Source organism: Bombus vosnesenskii, unplaced genomic scaffold, assembly GCF_011952255.1.
Source record: "Bombus vosnesenskii isolate JDL3184/JDL3185 unplaced genomic scaffold, Bvos_JDL3184-5_v1.1 scf7180000013892, whole genome shotgun sequence".
NCBI classification, from domain to species: domain Eukaryota; kingdom Metazoa; phylum Arthropoda; class Insecta; order Hymenoptera; family Apidae; genus Bombus; species Bombus vosnesenskii.
This window is the reverse complement of record NW_022883269.1, coordinates 1-14872: the sequence shown is the minus strand read 5'-3', so window position 1 is coordinate 14872 and position 14872 is coordinate 1. Positions and strand designations below refer to the sequence as shown.

The 14872-nt window shown below is 35.5% G+C and overlaps 3 protein-coding genes across 3 annotated transcripts; 1 reads left to right on the top strand and 2 right to left on the bottom strand.

Moving 5' to 3' along the window:
* Positions 1-5461: 5461 nt before the first annotated feature.
* On the bottom strand, positions 5462-5847 carry LOC117239241 (survival motor neuron protein-like). The gene is made up of 2 exons (XM_033504692.1): positions 5689-5847; positions 5462-5563 (listed from the first exon to the last, which is right to left on the bottom strand). The coding sequence occupies exons 1-2, from the start codon at positions 5845-5847 to the stop codon at positions 5462-5464; spliced, it is 261 nt and encodes an 86-aa protein (XP_033360583.1).
* Positions 5848-7006: 1159 nt separating this feature from the next.
* LOC117239239 (adrenodoxin-like protein 2, mitochondrial) lies at positions 7007-8759 on the top strand. Its single transcript, XM_033504690.1, has 4 exons — positions 7007-7387; positions 7800-7912; positions 8077-8209; positions 8577-8759. Exons 1-4 carry the CDS (start codon positions 7239-7241, stop codon positions 8665-8667), a joined length of 486 nt encoding a protein of 161 aa, XP_033360581.1. The 5' UTR covers positions 7007-7238; the 3' UTR covers positions 8668-8759.
* A 2530-nt stretch (positions 8760-11289) lies between these two features.
* LOC117239240 (dual specificity tyrosine-phosphorylation-regulated kinase 1A-like) lies at positions 11290-14249 on the bottom strand. Its single transcript, XM_033504691.1, has 2 exons — positions 14136-14249; positions 11290-12117 (listed from the first exon to the last, which is right to left on the bottom strand). Exons 1-2 carry the CDS (start codon positions 14163-14165, stop codon positions 11581-11583), a joined length of 567 nt encoding a protein of 188 aa, XP_033360582.1. The 5' UTR covers positions 14166-14249; the 3' UTR covers positions 11290-11580.
* Between the last annotated feature and the right edge of the window lie 623 nt (positions 14250-14872).

Sequence of the window (14872 nt, the reverse complement as noted above, 5' to 3'; positions counted from 1 at the left end):
GACAAATCGGGACAATCCTGCGCGGAGATTCTGGCTGCGGCCAAGAACAGCGTCTCCCTGGCTGAGGTCGGCATCAGCACGATGAGGATGCGAAAGACCATCACTGGAGGCGTCATTCTGGAGGTCCCCGAGGATCAGGAGAGAAAGAAGGCCGCAGCGCTCGCAGCATGACCAACGCGGGCTCTGGATCCGAACAAGGTCCGCGTGGTGACACCCTTCCGAGCCGCCGAAGCAGGGGAGTCAATGATAGACGTATCAGCCACCAAGGAGGAAATCCGGAACCCCCTGACGAAGGAGAGCGGCTGCAAGCCGGAGGACGTCCGACTGGGAGAAATCCGCCCCGCCCGAAACGGTCTTGGATCTGTGTGGATACGAGGCCCGGCTGGTGCAGTGAGGAAACTGGCCCAGGCTGGCAAGGTGGCCATAGGGTGTTCAACGGCGAGGGTCGAAGCCATCGCGCGAAAACCTCTACAGTGCTACAGGTGCCTGGAGATCGGGCACGTAAGGAAGTCCTGCACCGCCAAGGAAGACAAGGGGCACCTATGCTTCAGATACGGCAAACCAGGGCACCAAGCGAAAGCATGCACTGTCGCGAGCCCGAAATGCCTATCCTGCGAGGCGCTTGGAGCACCATCCGGGCAGAGGATGGGTGGACCGGCCTGCCCCCCCCCCCCCCCCGAAGAAAGGAACCCAGATCCGCACGCAGGCTGTGTTACCCAATAACTGAAAAATCCCAAAGTCAACGTCGCCTGTCTACTGTTTATGGCCTGACTTCGTCGCAGTCTTTTGTCTACGCTCTGTCGATGGCTTCAGTGCTTGAGAAAACTAAAAAGACCAGATGTAGAGGTTTCTTAGAAGTGGTAAGCACTTCAACACCCTCCCTAAAACTCTACATCCCTACGAACAATTATCTCAAATTTACAAATTATCTCTTAATATTTTTCTCACTCTTGTCGTAAATAACTGAAACTTAATTTGTCAATGCCTTCTCATGTACATTTGCCAGCCGCCTTTCTCTTTTCCATACAAATTAATTTATTACAAAAAAAACTAGAAGACTAAACAGGTCATGTGGAGTTTTTCCTTTTTTTTTTTTTTGAGAAGTAATAATCACTTCGACACCCTGCCTAAAAACTCTACATGTTTACAAACAACTACCTCTTAATATCCTTTTTACTTTTCAAGCCTAACTTTTTTCTTAAATATTCAAATCTCGGTTTTGGCAACGTCTTTGTACATATATCTGCCAGTTGCTCTTCGCTTGTTACATACGTTACATCAATTTCGCCTCTATTGTATAAATCTCTCAAGAAATGATATCTTACGTCAATATGCTTACTTCTTTGATGGAATTCTGGATTCTTAATTAATTTCACGGCACTAGTATTGTCCACACATAGCATATACTTAAGGATCTCTATTTTACATTCAAGAAATATTTCCTTTGGCCACATAATTTCTTTCGCTCCTGAGCTGCACTGACATATTCAGCTTCGGTCGTAGATAGAGCTATACATTGTTGTCGCTTACATTGCCATGTGATGGCCGCATTCGCATACTTACATACAACGCCTGATGTCGATTTTCTTGTTTCTTCGTCGCCTGCATAGTCAGCATCGCTAAAGGTTTCGAGACTGCCTGCTTTTATATATAAGAGTCCCATGTCTGCGGTCCCTTTTATGTAGCGCAAAATTCGTTTGACTAATTTCCACTGATACTGGTTTGGATTCTCTAAATGTCTCGCCGCTATATTTATTGCAAAACTAATATCTGGCCTACTTACAGTTTGTAAAAACATTAAGTTCCCTCTGTATGGTGCGCTACAATCATTATCGCCTATGTTACTTTCGCTCCAATTAGTCTCGATAGGTGTAGAAACACTGTTTGCCTCATTCGTATTAAATTTTTCCAATATGTTTTCCACATACCTACTCTGATAAATGAATATTGAACCATCTTCTAATCTATAGATTTCAAGTCCAAGAAAACTCTTTACTTCTTTCGAACTCGTAATTTTGAATTCTTTATTTAAATCATCGAATAATTTATCAATTAGAGATTCGTCTGAAGTTGCTACCAGTCCATCATCTACGTATATGGTCATTAACATTAATTTGTCGTCTTCTGTATAAATATAAAAACAAGGATCTGCGTTACTCTGATAAAATTTTAAGTTCGAGATAAATTTTGTGAAACGTTCCGTCCAACATCTTGGAGACTGCTTTAAGCCATATAGGCCTTTTAGCAATTTACAAACGCGACTTGTACCATCATCACAACCTTTAGGTTGTTTCATATAAATATCTTCTTTCAGACTTCCATATAAAAATGCGGTTTAAATGCCGAACTGTCCGAGGTGTAAATTATTTTTGGCTGCAATACTGAGCATTAATCTAATTGTGTCAAACCGAGCAACGGGACTATATGTTTCCTTATAATCTATGCCTTCTTTCTGTGAATACCCTTTTATTACTAGTCGCGCTTTGTATCGTTCCGAGTTGTCCGGATTTAGCTTTATCGTTAAGACCCACCTATTGCTAAGTACCTTCTGATCTTTAGGTTTTTCTACAAGAATCCACGTCTTATTTTCATGGTGCGATTTCATTTCATCATTCATAGTCGTTTTCCATAACTCTTTCCTTTCAGATCTCATCGCTTCGTTAAAATCCACCGGTAATTTTTCCGCTACGTACGTTACTGGGTCCCCATAAAAATCGGTTCGTTTGATCTTATCTCTATCTCTCAATTGTCTCACATTGTCGCTAGTTCCATGCGGTTGTTTTTCATGTTCACTCTCTGCACTTTCATACGTACATGCTCTATCGCTCTGCGCACTCACATCTTCGCGCTCGACAATTTTCGGTAAACTTAATTTTACGAATTTCGCATTTTCTAGTTCGGGCTTGAATATTACGTCACGGCTTAATATTACATTTTTTACTGTTGGCACGTACAATCGATACCCTTGTCCGTCATCTACATAACCTACCAAATATCCCTTGTTAGCCTTTTTGTCTAGTTTTGTTCTCTTCTCCGCAGGTATGTGTGCAAAGCACTCAGTACCGAAAACCCTAAACTTTTCTAAATTCGGCGGTTTCCCGTACCACAGTTCATATGGTGTTTTCTTGTCTTGTCTTGTCGGCCCCGTCTTATTTATGACATGTACTGCTGTGTTCATGGCTTCGGCCCATAAAAACAGCGGTAGATTTGGTTTCGGATATAGCATCGACCGACCTGCCTCTACTATTGTTCTATTTTCCCTTTCTGCGACACCATTCTGTTCAGGAGTGTATGGGACGTTAATCGTGTGCCTAATTCCCTGACTTCTTAAAAATTCTTTGACTTCTTTATTTCTGGAATTCTTTCCCTCCATCACTATGAATTTCTTTAATTTTATCCTTAAATTGATTTTCAACTTCTAGGCAAAAGGTTTTTAGTTTTTCAATTACTTCTGACTTACGTCGTAAGAAGTAAATATTTGTGAATTTTGAAAAATCATCTTTAAATGTCAGAAAATACAGTTTCTTGCCTAATGACTCGACTTCCATAGGTCCACAAACATCCGTATAAATAATTTCGCGAGGTTTAGTCGCCCGATTGATTTTCTCGTGAAAACTCGATCTATGCTGTTTCCCGTACGCGCAACCTTCACAGAAAAAGTTATTATCCTCTACAACTTTCATATTTGAATTCTTTAAGAATTCTTTAACATGTCTGATGTTCTGATGACATAGCCGTTCGTGCTATAATTGCAATGTGTCCGCGTTTGACTCCGCTCTATTGCTAAAATTACAAACTGACGGTATGATAACTCGCATATCTACTTTATACAAATTTCCGATAACAGAACCTCTTGCTATTATTTTCTGATTTTGTAAAAATATGCAATTGGTACCTTCCTTTGAAATACAAAAATCTATGCCCCTTCTTGCGACAGATCTAATCGAAAATAGATTTCTTTTCATACCTGGTACGTATAGAACATCGTTCATTGTACATGTTACCCATTTGCCGTCCACAAAAGTCTCTACTCTGATTTTTCCTTTGCCGCACGCATCCATGAACGGACCATCGCCGATCTCTATCTTCACCGTGTTATCGAATTCTTCGAAAACGCTGAACCATTCCCGTCGTCCTGTCATGTGATCCGTAGCCCCTGAGTCGATTATCCAAACATCAGCGTTTGCCGTTTGTATCGCTGAGGTACTTCCTAATACACCAATTCCGCTGTGATCCCGATTTTGGTTTCTAGGTTCCTGGTTGTCTCTATTGTTGCTTCTTCTGTTATTTTTAAAACAGTTTTTGCTGGTGTGGCCTTTCCTTTTGCATATAAAGCATCTAAAGCAATCCTTCTTTAGATGGCCAACTTTTCCACAGTTAAAGCAACTTGGTCCTTGTTTCTCGTATTCACGTTTACTTGACTGCTTCTGCTGTTCCCTTTTATAATTATTACCTTTTGTTACCAGTGCCACCGATGTTTCCTGGTCGTCTTTCTTCCATCTAATTTCTTCCGTCATCAGCCTGGTACTAAGCCTGTCTAAGGGCTTCTTTTCTTCTTCCACGGAATCCCACGCACTGTGAAAATGATCGAATTTGTTTGGTAACACCGATAAAATGCGTGTTATCAGCATTTTGTCGTCAATTTCACTCCCAAGGACTTTCATCTTCGCCGCTATGAGTTCCAACTTTGATAGGTTGTAAGAGACATTTTCAGATTCTTCCTATTTAAAATCGAAGCACTGCTTCTGGACCATATTTAAATTCTCATCCTCATGACTTCATGTCATATACTGTATTCAGCTTTTTCCACATTTCATGTGCTGTCGTGCAACATAAAAGAAGATCCAACGGTTTCTTTCCTACTGAGGTCACGATTAATTTTCTCGCTAATCGATCTGCTTTCAAAAATCTTCCACGAGCGATTTCTTTCTCCGCGCTGTTACCTGGATGACACAAATTCCCTTCACACACGTTGATCAGGTCGTCATCTTCCTCCAAAAGTGTACGCATAACAAAACGCCACTGGAGCCAATTTTCTTCGCCGCGTAACATCTCGACCTTCGCACTTGCTGATTCCATTTTAGCACTATCCCTTATTTTACTAAGCACAACACATTAACAATTTATTCATTTCACGTTGCTACCTTGCAATTTACAGCCCTGGGCCCATAACCTGCTGAGGTTATTCGGTGTGTAAACAGAGAAAACACGCGGATAAATTGTAAGGTAGAAAATATATTTAAATAGAAGTGTAATAAGTAAAAATACAATTTGAGCTGGTCCAGATCCGCACGCTAGCTGTGTTACCTAATAACTGAAAACCCCCGAAGCCAACGTCGCCTGTCTACTGTTTATGGCCTGACTTCGTCGCAGTCTTTTGTCTACACGCTGTCGATGGCTTCAGTGCTTGAGAAAACTAAAAAAGACCAGATGTAGAGTTTTCTTAGAAGTGGTAACCATTTCAACACGTGCCATTGTTTTCATAAATTTTTGATATTATAGCTTCATAAATTTCTCCATCCTCTGAGTATATTGCACGATAAGGTGCTCCTATGATCCATTTCTATAGAGAAAAGATGTGTATACAAATAAATATAAGTAAATAGCAAAATAAAATAATTTGCTTCTTAATCAATATATTTAATAATATTCTGTATCAAATTTGTAATATTCTATCAAAATCACAACCTTGTGTAATTTACTTGCGTGTTTAGGCTGCTTAAGATTTTGTAGGTTTTCTTTCGGTTGAGAATTTCCAACATCCATTCCCATTCGATTGATAACTTCTTCTTTTGCTAAATTTATTGCTTTATCATATGCTTCTATTAATGCACTATCCCCAAACATTATCATTGGCTGCGTCTGTATCCTTTTGAGATAGCAAATTATACGTTATTAATATTGATACAAGTATTTTATTATCAAACTATTGCAAATTATCATATATGTTATTTTTCAAAAATTGACCAAAAGGTAATGGATACTGTTAATTACTATTATGCTAAGATCTTGTACTAAAATAATGATAAAACCATTACGTTTCCATTACCATACATACGTTTCCATTTCCTCGTATAAAAAGAACATTCATATCATCTGCCATTTTAAAATAACATCATTTAAATATTGAATTTGCTTCTGAAATATTAATTTGTCTCATTTCTTTAACTCTAACACATTGTAAACAATGATGACATTATACCAACTATAATACTAAAAATCTATTCCCCATTCATTCGAAAGATTATTTTTTGAAGCAAGGTTAACATTGAATGTTCCCAAACTTCAATAACTGTATTTTACTTTCTTTACAATATCTAACAATATATTAGAATACTATAAAAAATATTGTATGCACAAGAAACTGTTTATAGCGAAATAGCAAAAGAATTAATCACATATTATAACTAAAACGAGATTGTTAAGTAGATTATATTATACTGCATATGCGTTAGTGTTTCAGCTGGTAAATATAGTTTTTATATCTGAAGATAAATAAGATTTAATTCTATAAAATTGCATAATGAATTATACATATATCTATTACTATTCGTATTTCCCCTTAGTTGTATGTTGTCAATAGCATCAATCACGAACATATAAATAAATATAGAAGAAACCGTTCGGCAATGGAAAGGGAAAAATGAACATGGAAGACAAGAAAGTTTTCTTCATGTTTAGCGTATGCGTGATACGCTTTGAATGTCTCAGATAAAGATAAAGATACTCTGCTCATTTCTATTTGTTCCGCAGAACGAGAAATTTGTTGTCTTTCATATTGGTTTTTACGATTCAATTTTTGGGCAGTTTTCCCTAGCGAGTGTCGGTCCCTGTTTGATATAACCAGACCGTAATTTATACAGATATGTATTATAGATATATATTTGTAAAACTGAAATCAGATGAAATAAATGTTGCCTGAGGTTTTAAACGTTTAATAAAAACAATATTTCATTTGGAAAAAAATGTAAGATATGTAAAATTACACATTGATCATTTTGCTGGTCTTGTATCATAAAACGTGTGGCCCGAAGAGCACGTGTCCGGTAGAGATACGTCACTTGTGTTAGGAATCGTTTTATAACCTATCACAGTAAGGGAACGTCCCAGTATAGCAGCCGAAGAATGCCGTGGAAGTTTTTGTACAAAGTACAATTGATCTCCAATTGATATTTTCCGCAATACTTATCTGGTGTTCGGTCAGGGTGTCCCATACTCATGATATTTATGACAGTGGAATGGCGTTAGTAAATCAATTACAAAAATTTTCGAGATCAATTCTCGGTATTGCATCAAATTATTCAAAATATACAAGCAACACAACGTTGCCCTTTTTGCAGGCAACAAGAGGAATATCGACCACGCAACCACTTTCAGAAAAACAAGAGTAAGTGATACAAATTTTCTTGTGCTTTCCTTCTTTTTTTAATAGAATTTCAGTACTTACCTTCCAATATAAAATTGGTGTCAAAATAATAATGCTAATAATAATGTCTAAGAAATTTTTCTCTTTGTAGGAGTATAACATCTAGAAAAATAACATAGCATTAATAGAATAGTATTAATAAGAACAACATTGACAGTGAACAACTAAAAATATAACACTGTTATAAATATATGATATACGAATTTTATTTATGTATTATTAAGACAAGTATATCTTATTTTTAAATTATTTCTATTATCATAAGTGATACATATAATTAAGGTATAATTAAGAGAAGATTAATTGAAGAAACACAAAAAATAAAGAAAATTATATTGAGATAATTTTTATCTTTCATAAATATTATTTTCAGAGTAAATATAACGTTTGTTAAAGCAAGTGGAGAGAGAATCAAAGCAAAAGGGAAAGTTGGAGATACTATATTAGACATAGTAGTAAATAATGAAATTGATTTAGATGGATATGGTATGTTTTAAAGAAGCATAATTTACTTAATTTAAAATAAATAATTTTGAGGTAGAAAATATTTGAAAATTTTAATTTTTATCAAGTTTAATATTCTTATTATTTTTAACTTTTGATACTTTATTATATAAGTATGTTGTAATATTAAAATATAATTGATATAGGTGCTTGTGAAGGAACATTAACTTGTAGTACGTGCCATTTAATATTTTCGAAAGAAGTTTATGATGCACTTCCTGACAAACCAACAGATGAAGAATTAGACATGTTGGATTTAGCATATGAATTAACAGATACGTTAGTTCATAATAATCAGTATCAAATCATTCACATTATTAATTCTATTACCTTTTAATATTTTATAAAGTGAATTTTTCTATTTAAATTTATGTAAAAACAGGTTAGTATTGGGTACTTCGAAATCTGCATCTCAATGTAGAATTTCAAATCGCTATCTCTGAATACTACGAAACTGAAATTATAATAAATTTTCATAGTTTTTTATTTACGACCCTATAATCATTACAAATCTATGTTTGAATTAGCATATTTACAATGTTGATTTTCAAATGGATAAATAGAAATCTTATTGTGTATTAGTATTAATTTGTATAGCAATAAATATATTTATTGACATATTCAGTTATATAATATTTAATTTCAGGTCACGGCTAGGCTGTCAAATAGTAATGTCTAAGGAACTAGATGGAATTGAGGTAAGAGTTCCATCAACAATTAATGATGCAAGAGCATAACTGAAATTATCTATAGGTTTTTGAAAATTTGTATACAATGTTATACATCTCTTGTTAAAAAAACCCTTGTTATAATTATTAAAATATTGGTATTAAAAAAATATAATAAAGAATCTTGTGTTTAAATGTGAAGCTTATATATATACATATGTTATAGTATAATTGCAATTTTGATATTTGTACATTGCCATTGTAAAAAGCCTATCCAATTATGAAGAAAATATATCTTTTATTTTTAATATACAGGGTGTCAATTTTAAAACGTTCATCTAAATTATTTTCGTTACTATTAAAGATAAGAAGAAATTACTAAGGAAGACTTAAATGGTTTTAAGATGTGTACTTGGTTATGATAAAAAAGACTCTTGTGGAATAAATTTTGCAACTTCTGAAAGATTAGATAAAAGCTTAGAACCTAAAAAATAATTTGAAATTAATTTCGTTTAGATATACTGTTTGATTTCTTAGCTATGGGCAAGTTTAAAAGATCATCAAACTCATGGTCAACAAAACAACAGAAATGTACATGCAATGCTTTTCCGTTTCACAACAAGTTATCTGACACTATCATCATTTTCGTGGCACATGCAACATTATCGATTCAGTATAGTAATGTTTTGGATTAAAACAAATGTCTCGACATTGGAGCAAAATATTTCAACCTTTAAGGACTAAAATTAAAACTTATGAGTTTGTTTATAATTTTAATAGATTTTATTAATATTGTGTTTACTGGTTTATTAATTACAAGAAAGTTTGTAAAAGACTGAAGTTTTACGTAAAAAGTACAAATATTCTTTCAACAAAATTAGTCAAATCACATCATTATTTATACATATTGTATATAAATAAAATATGCGGATATATTACTTTACCCTAGAATTAAAATTCAATAATATTGAAGAATCTTATTTATTCAGATTTTGTACATTATCGCTTCTAACCTCGGATAATAGAACAACAAATTAAATATTTTTAAGACAAAAAAACTTTGTTCCTTTGTTTGATTTCCCTTGCTCGCGTTTCTTAACTACTTAGATATAAAATACTTACGTTTTCGAAAATTCATACTTCACAAGCTACTAAACGCTTTATCTGTTCAGGATAATTTATTGTTTTCTTAACTAGGTACATACCAAATACATCTATTAAGTTGGTATTTCTCATAATTACCAGTACATAAAGCTAAAACACTTTTGTACTATGCTTGTTATACATGGATCTAACAAATAATTTAACTTGTGTATTGTCGTTTGTATATTTTGTTACGTGTAAAATATTCTATTTCTACACTACTTACAAGTTCGATAAAGTGTACATTACACATCGTGAAATTTACATATTTTCACTTGGTTACCCTGCCCAATTCGAATATAATTCAGAACGTATGTGCTATATTTATATATTCTGCATTTGTTTTGTATATTATGTACACTGATCTGATCTTTGTAAACGCGAGTTTTACGATATTAATGAGAAATTTGCCAATTTAATGGAAGTTGTTAATTTTTTCTGGCACGTTTCACGTTAGCAGACATGTTTCTTAAGTTACAGTCGAAAAGTGTTTTTATGTAAAAGAATAGGAATGATCAAGTTATTTTAAGATGACAAGATATTTCACGTCTCCTATTTAAATATAGCGTTAAATTTTAATTCCGTCAATTCGTATATACTCATACATCGAATTTCCTTTTCTCATGTCATTTCTTTTCTTTCATTTCACATTTAATTACAAAGATAAAGTGTAAGTACGTTCCTCTTTAAAATTAATATCAAATGTCGCAAAATATACAAAAGTAAACTAAGAAGAGGGGTACATATTATTACACAAACTGTCGTTCATATTGCATATGTACATATGCAGTATAAAAACAATACTTTTTAGTTTTTAATCTCTTGTTTAAATAATCCTAATATCTGATTCGATATAACTGCGTTTATTGGAAGTAATTAAGCCATAGCCTGCGCACAAGAGAAGAAGGAACAAACACGTATAGTATACACGCTTAAATAACAAAATTAAGTCAGTTTACGTTCAATGTGAACTTGAACAAAGTTCCAGTCTCGAATTATAGAGTTTCTTACTATCAGTTTACAAAATTCGATATTACGATTATGTACCGTATTTGAAAAACATAAAATGCTTTGTTCAATTTTAAATAAAACTAATATTTACCAAAGCGAATACGAAAAAAATGTTATCATCAAACTCAATTTTCAATTATCAAACTTAATCCAGCACAAATACAAATGTTATTCGTGCTTTTTTACAAAAATTCGAAAATCTTATCCTTTCGTGGCAGCGAAAGTAACCTAGGACTAGAGGTTCCATAACATAAATAATAATAAGGCAATAATATTAATATTAATAATAATGTAATCGAGTACTACTAACAATATTAATAATAATAATAATAGTATGGTAATGGCAAGATACACGCGGGTATAAATTAATCATTCCTTTCGTAATATCTACGACGTCTTCGGGATATTCTTTAGAAATTACTTTATTTCTGGTGAATATTCATTAACGAGCAACTTTTCTCTCTGTTTCTTATCACGATTTTTTTCACTTCATCACAATTGTACCGTTAGAAATTATTCAAAACATTGTTAAAATGTCCATGAAATATATGCAATTGTCGTATTGAATAAGCGAGTAATGAAGTTGCTGTTTCACTGAATAAAAGTGAAATCTCCAATGCGTGTGCTCAAGTATATAAGTTAAAAAAAGATTGGTACATCAATGCCTATTATTCTTAATCAATATTCATCATTTAACAATTAGGACCGAATTTTTACAAACCAACTCTAAACCACGACCCAATTTACAAATAAAAGATCGATGTGTAAATTAACTATCAACTATTAATCTCCAATCCTATGTGAAGATATAATGTTCGGACCAAATTTCTAAACTAACGTGGACAATTCATGCGGACTATTGGTGGTTGCTGCGCTACTTAGAGCCAATGTGGCAGCCGGAAGACCAGGACTGACGCTGCCGGTTGCTTCCCGTGGCAAATGCTGCGATCTATTTAGCTTATTTCCAGGACTCGGTGGCGATCTATCTGTTGGTGTATCCGGTGGCGTAACCACGTTTCTGTGTCCGCTCACGTTCAGATGATTGTGCGTCGCCGCGATCGGAGCTGGCGATGAGAGCAACAAGGGCGGTGGAGACATTGACACGTGTCGATGATGATGATGGTGATGATAGTGTGGGTACTGTGCAGCTCGGCCGTGCGTTGCGTGGCTGGTATTTAGTTGGTTCGTCACGGGCCCGACTTTCGTTGGGCAGCCAGCATGGTGGATGGTTAACGGGCCACGTAGTTGTTGTTGCTGTTGTAGCTGGTGCTGGTTCTGGTGCTGTTGCAGCTGCTGCTGACGCTGCAGCTGTACCGCCGCTTCGCACTGTTCGCGCGCTAGCGCCTTCACGGCATTCGTCTTCTCCTACGAAATAAGAATGATAGGTTAGGTTGTAGTCAGGGGCCATAACAAATTAAAAAAGTTATAATATAAGAATTTACATTTTAGTTGAAATGATTCTAGTTATGAATAAGTATTAAAGATGATTCAAATCTTTTTCGTTACCGATAACCATGGTGAAAACTCTTTTGGATTACTTTCAGCCATTATCAATCTTATTGTCAATACTACATGCTTGAAGTAGAAGGAGGTGTACAGAGAAAAAGACCTTTTCTCAGCAAATATAATTGTAAATTCGACCAATTGCGAGGGGACGTAATCGCGAGGAGAGACGTCAACGGGTGTCGTAAATCCCCGTTACGATTATAACAATCGACACCACGAATTGATCGATCCCCTGATTTCCGTTGAGATAATAAGGGGTGATTGAGTTTGTATAACACTGTGATTCACAGAATTATAAAGTATATATTTCCAACACTTAGATTACACTGACGTAGGGAAATAAATAGTTAACAACTTGTCGCACGAAGATGCGATAGATATGTACGCTAGAGCAGGGCTCTTATAATGGAAATTAATGTATCAATGGACTTAGCACTATGATATGTTTAGGAGAGAAGATGTATGTTCGACAACACCGAGAACCGACAAAAGATTTGCGTGAAGTATGCGACTCTCGCGCTATGTGTAGACTGCCGCGTTAGGCGTTAGTTGGTAGACTGTCTGTCGCTCTTTTTTTTAATACGGAAGAAAAGTTCGGTATGGGTGTGCCCCTGTGCCTAAAGAACGCGGATTCGTTGGTCCCACTTTCGTTAGGAAAAGTGAGGGTAACGAACCGCGGTGTCGATTGGTCATGACCTGCACTAGTGCTCGAAGGGATGAGTAGGGAGTCTCCTACCATCGTGGTGCGTAGATGACTGTGTGCGTGAGAAAAACCTAGCTTGTTTCATTACAGGGCTATTCGGATTTTCCTAATGGGTGCATACCCGCTTTCTCCGTGTTTTAAGTGCGACTAATAAACCCAAGGACACCTCTAAAACCGACTGTGTTTCGAGAATATTTTTAAGCTTTAGAAATGCTTCAAGACAAACGGATTGAAGACATATGGCGAAACAATGCAGGGAAGTGAAAGTTATGGTGGGTCCTTAGGTTTATTGAGGGTCGAAGTGACGTTACGCAGGCGGTTGTTGTCCGGTCGCGCGGGCTGGCGTGCAGATGTTTTAGGTGGCGTAACAATAATCGTTACTCAATTATTTTGTTCAACAGTTTTACAAATCTCCCAAAAATAAACGAGAATACGAAAATACACTGAATATCGTGTGTATGGTTATTTATAAAACCCCCTTGAAATAGTTGCGATCGCGGATCACATAAACAAACGAACCTGTCATTCTACAGAGTATCTTTTTCGGTGAAATTATGCAAACGTAAATGTAACTGCGGTAGAACTCCTCGAGAACTTGTAAGCTTATATCACTCTGACCCAACCAGTCCACTCTAAAGTGTATAATTTATAAAAGGGGATTATATTAATACGCGGAAGATGTGGTAGGTGGTAAGTTTTGCATATGAATGTTTGTTGATACAACGAATGATTAAATGGAGGTTTTCATGAATGTGATAAGGACTAGATCGAATGTTTTAACACTTATAACTAGAATGCGTATTTTTATACAAGTTTGTAGTTTTACGAACATAATCAAAGAAATAAAATTTTAATCGAGATTTATTTTCTTATATACGTATATTTTAGCGCATTTTATGCATTTTGCGCCATTTGCGTACTTTTCAATTTCGCACGAACGTATAAAGATCAGCAATATAATTATAACGCTTCTTAAAAATGTGAAAAATCCTGGTTTCCTAAAAGCTTGCAATTGATTTCAGAAAAATTTTTATGAACTCTACCAGATAAATTATGGTAACTCTGAAAAACAAAATTTCATGACAAAATGATTTCCGGGTAAAATACACATAAAAGATGATTTAGACGTGTTTGAACGTGTTCGTTTTCTTTTTTAATAGCGATATGTTCTTACCCTCTGCCACACGAAGACGTTATGGACCATTGCGCATCCACAAAACACGATGCCAAGGCCTATGAAAACCGACGTAACGATTGCCGGTGTGACACCAATTACCTTTCAGAGAAAAGACATCGACTCCCGACTGTCGGACGCCAACGCCGCGACGCATCTTAGTCCCCATCAGAGATAAGGCACCAACCCCGACTTTCGGACTCCTTGGAATCCACACCAAACCCCCCAACATCCCCAAGCCAGGGTGTATATAAGCCGAGACTTCACCCAGCCCGGGGAGTTCTCGTTCTAGTTGCTGTTCTTGTATAACACCCCTTTCTCTGTTCAACGTTATTCTACTGTAAGTGCCAAAGTCATAATAAAGTTCGATAAAAGAGAATTAATAGTTGGGCTACGACTCAGCTTTCTTTTCTCTCGCAACCCAAGTATCCATTTTACGTGACACCGGCGTCGAATGAAACTGGATGAATGTATACAATATCATACCTGAAAGCATTGTTAGAGGATCATTATAACACGTATGCCATAACAAGCGGGACAAAGAATCGGCGCAAATACATATTCTCAATACATATAATTCTCGAAGCGTAAACTATATACATATGCTTTTCATTGAAATTTTCAATACTAGTCGCAAATTATTTTTCAATTAATTTATTATTTAAGTCTTTATATATCAATTCTCGACGAATAAATTACATAAATTATAGAGAATCTATCTTCAGACAATAGAGAAT